This window comes from Symphodus melops, assembly GCF_947650265.1.
Source record: "Symphodus melops genome assembly, chromosome: 10".
Classification (NCBI taxonomy): domain Eukaryota; kingdom Metazoa; phylum Chordata; class Actinopteri; order Labriformes; family Labridae; genus Symphodus; species Symphodus melops.
The window spans coordinates 4,716,103-4,728,212 of record NC_136700.1 but is presented as its reverse complement, the minus strand read 5'-3'; the positions used below and the strand labels follow the sequence as shown (position 1 = coordinate 4,728,212).

General features: G+C 40.8%; 1 protein-coding gene across 1 annotated transcript in view; it reads right to left on the bottom strand.

The window, feature by feature from the left end:
* The window catches only part of frem2b (FRAS1 related extracellular matrix 2b), a 46,601-nt gene extending 40,258 nt beyond the window's left edge, over positions 1-6,343 (bottom strand). The window contains exons 1-2 of the mRNA XM_079354922.1: positions 1,155-6,343; positions 137-226 (exon numbers count right to left, since the gene is read on the bottom strand). Of these exons, the coding sequence (XP_079211048.1) occupies positions 137-226; positions 1,155-6,165 (5,101 nt within the window). The 5' untranslated portion in view covers positions 6,166-6,343. The remainder of the gene's footprint in view (positions 1-136; positions 227-1,154) is intronic.
* Between the last annotated feature and the right edge of the window lie 5,767 nt (positions 6,344-12,110).

The following is a 12,110-nucleotide window of genomic DNA, read 5'->3' as shown; positions in this document are numbered from 1 at the left end:
AATCAGGAGGCCTTTGCACACATGGTCATGAGTGAGACCAGGCTACATAATGCACAAAAAGGCAAACAGGATGTTCATTAATTGCATGCTCAACGTATAGTATCATTTTTAGGAAAACATATTGAGAGCAACTTACCACTGTCCTCGATGGAGAAGGAGAAGATGTCATTTGTAGCATTGTCACCATCCCTCAGAACATAACATATGTTCATGTCATCGATTTCAGCTGAAAAGGAGGCACATTTTGTAAGTAACCATGATATTCTACTCATAAAAGATTCATGTTAGTTGTCTTGAATAACATGTTTGTAAATATGACTATTTAAAAAAAACAAAAAACTACTTCTGAGCCTTGCCTAAAAAAAAGCAGGGCTATGATGTGTACGATTTGGAGAATCTGTAAGGAGAAACTGCCATCTAACAAGGACAGTACATTATTAGTCTCCTGAAAACAGAATTGCATGATTGTCTGGGCTCTATCATAGCGGCCTGTTTGCCATTCTGATAGTATGCTAATTTTTATGTTTACAACCTTGATTTCTTCAATATTTGATGTAAAAAAAACATTTTAAATGGACTAAAACGTCAAAATGCAAAGCCAACATTTTCAAATCCCCAGGAGATGGTGTCTTCATTTACTCTTACTCTAGTTAGAACTATTGAAATACTGAACAGGCCTCAAGTGAAAAGTAATCTCTGCTAACCTGATTTTTGGTATTTACCAATACATCCAGTATTGTTGCTTGAAATACTCATGTTTGCAAAGCCAGTCGTCTGTTTTTTCACTATGAAATATATCATAAATTATGTAATCCCTTTGTGTTCAAAAAAAATATTTTGGTTATGGACAAATCACCACTAGCTCTCTCCCAAGTGAAAACATTGGGCACTGTTTGAAAAATTCACTCCTCTAGTGAGAATTGGTCAGCCAGAGGCACTGGCATATTTCATCTCTGTAAATAGGCAGTCTCTTGAGTCAAAACAAAAACCTTTGCATCTGAACTCAGCCTTTTTAAGGACACGAGAGAGGGGCACATTTAACAGAGTAAGTAAATGTTTAGGATTTTGCTCAGGGGAATAAAAAAAAAACGTCAATAGGTTCCTGTAGTACATGACTAACCTATCAGCATGTCAATGGAATGATGTTCTCTTACCTTGTGTGAAGGCTGTGATAGTGGCATTTCCTCTGCCCAGATTGATCAGGTAGCCGTGCTCTGGGAAAACAGTCATTCTAAAGGTCACAGAATCCTGAATGCTGTCGCTGTCTTCTGCTTTAAGTGTCTTGCCGGTTATCACAAACCCCAAGTGACCAGTCTCAAGGACCCTCAAAGTTGGGGCTCCCTTGTTGACCAAAATCTGCGGTGCCCCATTATCCACAGGGAGGACAGTGATTTTCATGACTTGGGGCTTTCGAGTCTCAAACACTGTGTCCGGGAAGATGAAGAAGTCTGTGTGAGTGCCGTCAGTGACAGTAAAGGAGAAGCTGTCTTCTGCACTCTCTGTTCCATCATGCTTGTAGCTGATCATGTTCTCATTCAGGTCTTGCTTTGTGAAGGAGGTTACAGGCAGAGTGTTGTTAAAAAGAAGACGACCATGAACCGGGATCTGAGTGACTGTGAACTTCAAGAGGCGGTCAATAGTGTCTCTGTCTTCCACTGTCAGCTCAAACGGTGTGATGAGTTTGTTCTCTCCCTCAGTCACCACAAGGCCATGGACAGTCACCACAGGCTTTTTATTGTCAACGTCAGTGATTGAAATACGGAAAGTACGAAACACAGGGTTGTAGCCGTCCGTCACTTCAAACTCAAAGCTATCCATTTTCGCTTCATCGTCAGCGGTGTGGATGTAGTAGACTTTGTTTCCAGCTAGCTGGAGCTGTGTGAAGGATGAGATGGGCATCCCTGGGGTGTCTGTGCACTCCAGATGTCCTCTCATGGGAGCTCTAGTGATTGTAAAAACTAAGTGTTCATCTGGGCTGTTAAGATCGCTAGTGCTGAGCAGGTCAGTTGTCAGAGTAACCCTGCCACCTTCTCTAAGGGAAACACCTTTACTGATCACGTCTGGAAATACCATGTCAATGCCTCCCACTGTTACATAGAAGTATCTGTCAATTAAAGGGTTGATGCCATCTGTAACATCAAATTTGATGAGATCCCTGATCCCCTCTTGTCCATTATGAATGTATATTATCAAATCCAGATCTACTTCACTCTGCGTAAAGTTCATTCCAACTGTGAGGTTCTGAAATGTCCCAAAAGGTGTTGTCCTCTGTAAAAAGCCCTGACCAGGTCCGTAGCGAATAATGTAAGTTAGCATGGAATCCTCAGAGTCAAGATCAGTTGCTTTTAAAACTTTGCTGTTTATGACTTTCACGTCACCAATCTCAATTTCAAGGCCGTCATTTATGGCCATTCTCGGGGTCTCATCGTCCACGGGGATAATCATGACTATTACTGTTTTCTCCACCAAGAACTTTCCATCCGTGAGAACAATATCAAAGCTGTCCTCTGTGGTCTCTGAGTCATCATGCTCGTACACAATACTGGACGCCTCCCTGATCTGATCCAAGGTGAAGTTAGTGACTGGTACAGTGCCAGTGGTGAGCTGATTGAGAATAAATCCATGCTTTGGGGGTTTAGTGATAATGAAAGTGAGCTGATCAGAAGGCAGATCTGCATCAGCACCATTTAGAATGGGAGTGTCTATGACTATGTTCATGCCCTCCATAACTACAAACTCTCTCATGTAAATCTCAGGCTTTTCATCATTAGAGGGGATTATGGAAATAGGAAAAAAGTGCCTTTCAGAGAAATTGATGCCATCAGAGCACCTAAATGTAAACCTGTCCTCTACTGGCTCCACTCCTTTATGAATGCTTTGAACATAGTAAATGTGATTCTGTCTGATGTCCTTGATGGTGAAAGCACTTATAGCTGTCCCAGACCTGGATTTCTCTGAGCCAGGAGCTGGGGAAATATTTTCCACATACCCTGAAGTGGGCTGTACAATGATTGTACAAAGAAGGTCATCACTGGGGGTGTCGATATCCTCAGTGCTTATATGAAGAATTTGAATTACATTCTTCTCTCCCTCAACAACAGTGAACTGTGGCCCCACAAAGACCTCTGGAGCCTGGCTGTCCAGAGGAAGAATAGTTACATGCACTCTGACACCTGTGATCTTATTCCCTCCAACAGTCCACTCATCAGACATGTCCGTCAATGTAAGATTGAAAAAGTCATCCTTTGTAGTCAAGCCTATTTCCCCACTCGTATGAGCATAAACTACAAAGCCATTTATGATATCAGCTTGAGTGAAAGTGCCAGATGGGACGCCTTTCACCAGAATTTCACCCAATGATGGAGGGTCCTCAACAATGAAGGTCAAACGTAGGTCATCAGTGTCCTCATCTCTTCCCTGAATAACATTACTTGTGATTTCTGTCGCTCCATTTTCCAGTACGTCTATGTAGGAGCCAATTTTCCCAGCTGGGAGACTAATTCTTGGAGTCTCATCATCAATTGGCTTCACACTTATCTTTATAGTGATTGAGACGACGTGCACTCCATCACTGACATCTATTTGTATTAGATCAACAGTAGATTCATCTCCATTATGGATGTATGAAATTCTGCCATTTCCAATATCCTCTAGGCTGAATGTGTCTCCTTTAGTCATTTCGGTGAACGTAAACAGGAGCTGGCCGTGCAGTGGAGGCTGAGTTACAGTGAAAGATATCTGTTTACTGTCTGTGTCTGTGTCAGAAGTATCAAGCTCAGCACTTGTTATGATATGTGTGCCGCGTTCAAGCACAGTAAATCCAGAGTTTGTTATTTGAGGCGGCTTGTTGTCTACAGGCTGTAAAAATATAGTGAAAACTCCTTCTACAATATTTCCAGAAACATCCTCCACAGTGAACCTGAACTGCAAAACATGAGAGGTAATTCCAAGCTCAAGATCAGGTGGTTTGTAAGCTATTTTATGATGGTTAATCTGAGCCTGTGTAAAAGTTGTGACTTCAGTGTTTGGCTTTTCAGTTAATACCAGAGCTCCAAGTACGACAGGGTTGTTCTCATCTGTATCGGTCGGTGGCTGGATGACTGTGTATTTGAGATCCCGATCCTCTGAGTCCAGGTCAGTGTAACGAAGGAATTTCTTCCTGAGGTAAGTAAGATGATACTCGTGCACAGTTATTTGCAGAGTCGTGCCTGGGTACAGCTCAGGTGGGAGGTCATCAACAGGGAGAATTTTGATAATAAAAGAGCTTTCATGTGATTGGTTTGGTGGGTCATTGTCATCTTGCACTTTAAACACAAACTGATCCATGACTGTGCTGGTGCTGTGAGGCCCAATGTGCTTATAATACAGTTTACCATCCGTAATATCCTGCTGCAGCCATTCAGTCACTATTTTCTCATATAGTTCATCCTCTGTATTAAATTTCCAGGTTGACGGGTCCTCTGGGGCCTCAGACTGACGCAGCAGCACCTGCCCAATTGTCGAAAATGGAGGCTCTATTGTGAATTTTATAGAAGAATCCTCTGAGTCAATGTCTGCTGCACTGAGCATAAGTGAAGAGATTGGCATCATTTGGTTTTTAAATAATACCAAACCAGTGTTGGCGTTGATTATGGGAGGCTCGTCATCTGTTGGCACAACCGTGATGGGAAACAGAAACTCAACCTCATTGGTGCCATCTGTCATTCTGAAAATAATGTTATCACTGTAAGTGTCACTGCCATCATGTTGATAAATGACAACTCCAGAGTCGAGGTCAGCTGGGGTGAAAAATTTCCTCCTTGAGCCCAGAACAGTTAAGTCTCCATGCCTCAGTCCATCAATAACAGTGATTTTGACTTTTTCTAAATTGTCTTCGTCACTGACTTCCAGATTCTGTGAACTGGACAGAGGCCTGGACTGACCTTCATACAGTAACTGGCCTGTGTTTCTAGTTACTACAGGGGCTAATGTGTTCATCGGCTTAACAACGATCATGAAAGCAAACGGGTCTGACACGGCCCCCTCTGTGTCCACAACCTCAAATTCAATCTGGAAAATCCGCTCAGTATTCGAATCCACAGCAGGGGGCTTGTAGGCGATTTTCAAATCTTTGAGGTCTCCTTGGTAAAAGGAGGTAATTGGTAAATTCCTATCATCTGTGCTCACTATGTAACCCTCCTCAAAGGACAGGGTTGATGTGATGTTGAAAATTAATTCATCAGGATTAGATTCAATATCCTCTGCAGCCAGCATATCCATGGTTATTGCTGTCATTACAAACTGGTCCACTTCCATCATCATCATGGCAACAAAGCTGGGTTTCGGAGCTGTGTTCTCCTCACCGCCTTTAATCCTCACTAAAATTTGGAAAAATTCCTGCTTGAGCAAATTGCCTTCCTTATCACTTAACTCCACAAGCATGGGAATGTAATCTCTGTTTGGTGACTTCAAAGCAAAAGTGTGCTGATACCGAATATTCATTTTAATAAATTCATCACAGTCCACCATTGTTCCCAGGCTGTCCTGGTCCTCAAGTTTCCCATATCTGGGTAGCACGCTGCCACTGGACAGAGAGGCTATTTTGCATTGCTGTGCACTTCTGTCATAGGTGAATTCTAAAATCCTTCTGTCGATGGGGTTACTTGTGCCAAGCAGTGTCTCCACAGTGAGTGGCATGTTTTTGGTGAGAACTTCCAGCTGCGTGAAAATAACTTCAACCTCCATCATAAAAGGTATGATAATTGTATCCGTTTCGGTGTCATACCTGAGCTGTAATCTCACTCTGTCCCTCGGAGGGCTCCTGGAGCCAAAGTGGGAATACTTCACATCGTTGGGGCCAAATTCACACGGAAACTTTTTCGGAGACAGGTGTCCGGGTCTTTGGGACAAGGGGTCATTTTCCAGGACTGTAATGCTGCATCTATCACCAGGCTGAACTTGAATAACCAAATCGTTGATGGGATCAATGAACACTGATCTTCCGAAAGGCACGCGGATCCCATTATTGGCAACCAACACCGTGTCCTCAGAAAGCTCAGACCTCAAGGCGTAAGATAATCCATAGCTGTCAAAAACCTGCGCGGCGGCATCACCTGTCAGAATCACAGCAAGCAGCAAAAGAGCAGCGCCAGTCCCGTGCAGCAGCGAGGGGATAATCCAAGCCATTTGTCCTAAGAACCACGGAGAAGACACGCTGAACTTTGTGCATGCACCCTTTAAACTACGTCTGGAGGTTAAAGTCGCTAAGACAAAAAATCAGAGTGGGATAAAATAACACACCTATAGACACTGAGGTGCAACATTCTCTCGCAGCAGCTGCACACTGATAACCTAAACTTCATACTCCTGCTATGCTGGAGTAAGGAGAGTTACGCCCTCCACTCAGCCCATTGGTTAATGTCTCCTCTGGAATTCGTTTGTCAGGTTTTAAATGGACGCTGCTTGTGTCACTTTGGGAAGACAAAACGATGCCGCGTGGGGTTGAACCTTCTTAGATGAGAAAATGTATGTAAAATACGCGAATGTAGGTGCAAAAACAAGATGAATAGTCAATAATAGGAAAGGGAAAATCAATCGAGCACGTTACGATTCTAAAGCAAAAGGAATATCTACTTTATGTTTAAAAATGAACTGCTTTAGTTTTCTAATATGTAATATTCAGATATTGTAGAATATTAGTGATAGTGAAGAAAAGCATACAGAAGTAGGCTACAGCTGTACAAAGAAGTATTCTCTCTTAGTCTAACTGGAGAAAAGCTTTGTCTCCCTCTCCTGGTTTGAGCTGCTGAGAGAGATGCGCCACATACTGACACACACACACAGCCAGGACTAACGTCTATGAAGTGTATATTTTACAACACCTTTTTTTTCCTGACACAGAATAGGTTCTGCATTGCATAAGTGTGACCCTTATGGTTTATTGTACCTTTAGTTTTTTTGACTAGCATTGCAGACAGCTGTTTAATAAAACACAAGGTGGTATAACTGTGCTCATAGAGAGGAACTTTTGCAGAAATTTGACTGTCTATCAGGGAGTGCAGCCACTCCATGTTGCAACAATACAGCTTTTTCACTTGACAGATTCAACCCTACCAAATAGCCAACAGTCCACTTTAATAGCCTGTGTCAAAAGTAAAGTTCTCATTATTTGAGTCACCCGTGGACAATGTCCTCCTTCATGCTATGTTGCTCCCTCATCACTCTGGACCTCCATGTGTCAGACGTTTTTCCCTGCAGAGCATTCTCCTCTGACTCCTGACAAGCCCGGTCATGATCCCTCTATGCACTACTCATCTGTAGAACCAGTGTTGATTTAGAGGACACCCACAAAGACACTGTGATGCATAGTGGGACGGGTCAAAATGAATCACTTACTGTATATTAAGAGCAGGCACAGTGAGGACCACTGCCCATTCAGGTCATAGCCACACACATTTCGAAAAATGTTAGTTATCTGTAGGAGAGTCTGAGAATGGGCTGAACTTTAAACTATGAAATATCTTTCATTTGCTATCTATTTTGTTTTTACTGTATTCATTCAACTTACTCCATTTATATAACTAACTCTCTAACACAACTGTTGTATTCATTGTATTTAGTGACAGGCACAGCTTTGTACCTCACTGCCTTTGTATATTACATGTACACACATACCTTTGCTCCCCTGTCAATGCATCCTTAGAGCTTTACATTGCCTGAAAAATTTGACGTTAACAGTGCTCAGTGCTCTCTGATCCCTTTAAAGATGGTTTTCATTCCATCCACAAAGTTGCTGGTGCAGCCATTGTGTCTGCACCTACCTAGTTGTGCATTAATGACATACAAACTGTCTATCAGCTGGCATGTGTTGAAATCTATACACAGTAGCTGCCATAACAAAGCGCACAGTTGAGTTGCACTGGACATTGTTGACAGGGTCCAATTATAAATATAGCCAGCAAACTGCAAGGCAAACCCCGCAGGCTTGACAGCTCCTAGTTAAAAGAGAAAATGAAAAAGAAGATGAATAGAACTCACTGACAGCAGCCATGGCAGAGAGGGAATTGGATCAGACCCAAACCTTCAGGCTTACTTTTGAGGCAAGGGAAGTTTGATGACATTCTGTCAGATCAAATTTATATCAAATTTATTGTAAATGACCAATCCTTCGAAGCAGATAGAACTGTCGGTCTACCCAGGTGAGCAGTTGATTTACTGTACATGGCGCAATCGCGCTTTGCTAAAATGCCAGGAACTCCTCATAATGAAAACCACATCAGTTTTATTAGATTGACAAACAAATATTTTAGGAAGCTAATTTCTAAAGTTTTTCTTTGCTTAAAACTCAGTTTGTTTTGCTTTGTAGTAGCTCAAGTGAGGGCTTAAAATACTTCTACCAGCAGGCCTGGGAAACTGACTGCGTCAAATAAAACAATGAAAACACTTATGGCTGATGCAGCTTTAAAACCATCTGTAAAACTAAAAATATCCTGTTTGTATCAAAACTGAGTTTAAATTATCTCTACATTGCACATGCTGCCTTGTCTTCAATAACCCACAGACATGAAGACAAGACAAATTATTACAGAGGCTTGCATACTGCTGCCAGTGACATTATTGTTATTATAACAAGATTAACAGCGATAATCATCTAGTAAGAATGGACTTCAAGTAAACCTGACATATTGAGGTGCTGCAGGATTTGTTCATTCTCAGCTCAAACCTGCAATCGAAAAAACTCTTTAGATTCCATGTTATGGTCGTTTATCTTCCTATTGTATTTATTAGCATTACGTGCTTTGTATTGCACATTACTATTTTAGTGTAATACTCTAAGTGGAAGACATAATCTAGAAAAAACTGTTATTGGAAAAAAATCAAATAAATTAGACAATAGCTCATTAAATTGTGCTCCAATTCTTCTATACTGCGAAGCTGCACATGATCAATCTCGCCATGAATAATATTTCTCTTGCTAGAAATGCTTTTGATATTTGCCTCCTCTGGTAACACTTGTATGTTTGTGTCTGTGTTGCTAAAGTGACTCTATTCAAACAATTGCTTGGGCTTATCAGCACTATTTCTGTTGGTGGTTATTCCCCAGAGAATACAACCCCACTGAGCTCATGAAGGCTATTTTAGTTCATTATGTCTCTGTCAGGGACTACTCTGTTGATGGCTGAAGCTGGAATGGTAGCAGCAGCTACATTGAAGTTCTGCTCTAAAAGGTAAACTGTGTAACCTTTAGAAACACAAAAACAGCCAACCAACAGCCACATTCATCTTTCCCACTTTGTTTCTCTTGGGATAATACAGAACTAAAAAGGCAGCTGAACATGTCAAGTTTAATCATATTGTTTATCTGGGCTTCTTAATTCCCCAGGTGGGTGTGTAAACCCATGTATTAAGACTATAATGTATGGCCAGAGAAATATTTCTGCTTACAAAACAAGTCAGGTATGGTTATTTACAGCATGATTTGAATAAATAGGTTCAACATTCTGCTTCTGCGATGTAGGGAACAAATGAGCCAAAGTAGATACATTCAAGAACTTCAAAACACGAAAAAAAAAAGTATGGGAACACAAATCAGTGGTTTATGTGTGTGTGTGTGTGTGTGTGTGTGTGTGTGTGTGTGTGTGTGTGTGTGTGTGTGTGTGTGTGTGTGTGTGTGTGTGTGTGTGTGTGTGTGTGTGTGTGTGTGTGTGTGTGTGTGTGTGCATGTGGTCTGTTAAGGCTGCACTATATTGACCATACAGAGTAGGGCACAACCTCAGAGGCCTTTAGAGGTCTACCTTTAAAATACAAAAAAACAAAAATGAAATGGAGAGTGGTGCTAATGGCGAATTTGTTAGCGCTTTGGATCCCAAACCTCGACAACAGAAAAAGATGATGTTTGGAGTCAAAATAGAATTTCAAATTGTAAGAAAAACTGAAAAGTTTTCAAAATGACTTTTGATTAAGAGTAGATAGTGTTATTTAAAAGATCAAAGTGAAGTCATTGTAATGTAAATGCAATACTCATAAAACAAACTCACTTTGGGCCACAACTAAATCCAAGTTTCTGTCTGTGTGAGAATTTAATTGTGTGATGTTGTGGCACTCTTGTTAGGGAAACATGTTACAGAGAGATTTTAATGAAGTTCGATGTGTAATGCTGTGCCAAAAAGCCTCTAACAGTGCAAAAGCAATTGTAGGGGCACCAGGGCACCGTCAAAACTGCCTTCATTATATCCTAACTAACCTGAGTGATACAGTGGCAGCTAAGGACACGAGTAAAGGCCAACCAGCTGACATTTAATCATTCATCCATAACTGAAAACTGCATCTTTGACTTCAGACTTTTATATGTTATTAAAAACTGAAAATCTCTGGCTTCCTGTGGAGATGTGGTCGCCTTCAGGCCAAAGGTTACATTATTTAATCGGATTGCTGCCAGTTGCTCCGCAGGCCTTCCTTCTCCTGATGAGTTTTAAAGCTGAGAGGCACTTAACATGTATGCCCACCCTGTGGGCTTAACTCATTTATACTGCGCAAAAGGAAAGACAAATGAGTATTCACCTGGTGGGAGTCAGTGTGTGACATCTGCACATTGTCACATCATCAGCAGGACAATTTTATCAGGGGATTTCTGTAGAAAAACAAAAGTGCAGCTTATGAACATTTACATTAAGAAGAAAAATAATCTGATCTCTCAGTGTCATAATTTTAGAAAGGAATGAGGATTTTCCCCAAATGTTTCCTATGAATTTAAAATGTTTCATCTTGTGTGGTTAACAGCTGCTTTTATGCCATTCCTCAATGCTTCATTTTATCCCTCTCTGCACCCTTTGAGTTTATAGTTTCTGCTGAGCTGAATTCATTCTCTTTCTTCTCTGTTTGATCTAAAGTTGGGGACTAAGTCAGCAACAATCTCAACGAGATGAAACGGAGCACACTCACTGGATGCTCGTGGAAAAGCTGCACACGCTGCACATGGGGAGACAGTAACTTTCTCTTGGACTGCAGGTCTTTTCTATCTTTGTTGCTTTATTATAAAAATGTATTTTAAAGAGAAAGACAAACTACATTTTGTCAGATTTACTGTGACATATTAAAATGTACTGCCAACGAGTGACAGCGTCTTTGTGGGTGCCTATTGTTCCAATAATCTGGAGAATGTCTCAAATATTTCTAAGCTCCCCTGCCAGGCTGTAATTGACTTAATCTTTCCATTAGCCCCAAGTCGCATAAGTCAGCTGTCATCTATTGGAGTTAACTGTTGTAACAAGGTGCTGTTTATGCTCCATGATAGATGTGAGTTTAAGCTTTGAGACCTAATTTTTAACCCTTAACCCCCTAGTACTGCATACAAGCACACATACAGTACCCTACACACACACACACACACACACACCTACACACGCACGCACCTACACACGCACACACACGTCCTCTGCTGACAGCTATAATGAGCACCAGCAGACAAACTGACAAAATCTTACTTGTCTCCAGGTGGAGGGAGCTGCTGATCTAATTGAGTTTGGTGAATAACCCTGCAGACAGACATAAATATCACCTCTGACCTCCATTTGTCTTCACCTTTATGATAACAAGCAAACAAACAGTATATTCTTGCAAAGAACAGGGAGAAAATTCTAGTTACACCTATTCAGATTTTTTTTGTGTAAATTGGAAAAAGTCCAGATTTGTTCTACATGTCAGAAAGCAGACATAAAACCAACATTCATTCATTTAGCAAACATTAGTCAATGTGATCCACCAACAGCTGAGAGGATTATGTATCATACACGTCACTGTAACTGCCAGAAGATGGCAATATCACATTACATGTCTAGTATGTTGCAAAGAATACGATGAGTCACAAATGTAACATATTATTACAACAGCTACGAAATACTCACAATTTGAAATAAAGAGCAATATATTTAACAATACAAAGATTTCAAAATCAAAGTCAGACTTACAAAGACAGACTTTAATGTAATTAAACAAACATGTTTAATGTGTTTGTTAAAGTTGACTGATTTTTCCACAGATAAGTATAAAAGCTTAATTTTTTATCATAAACAACATTTCTAAAGCTAAACAAAGAGATGTTCACTTAATATCTAAACTGACTCTACTTTGAA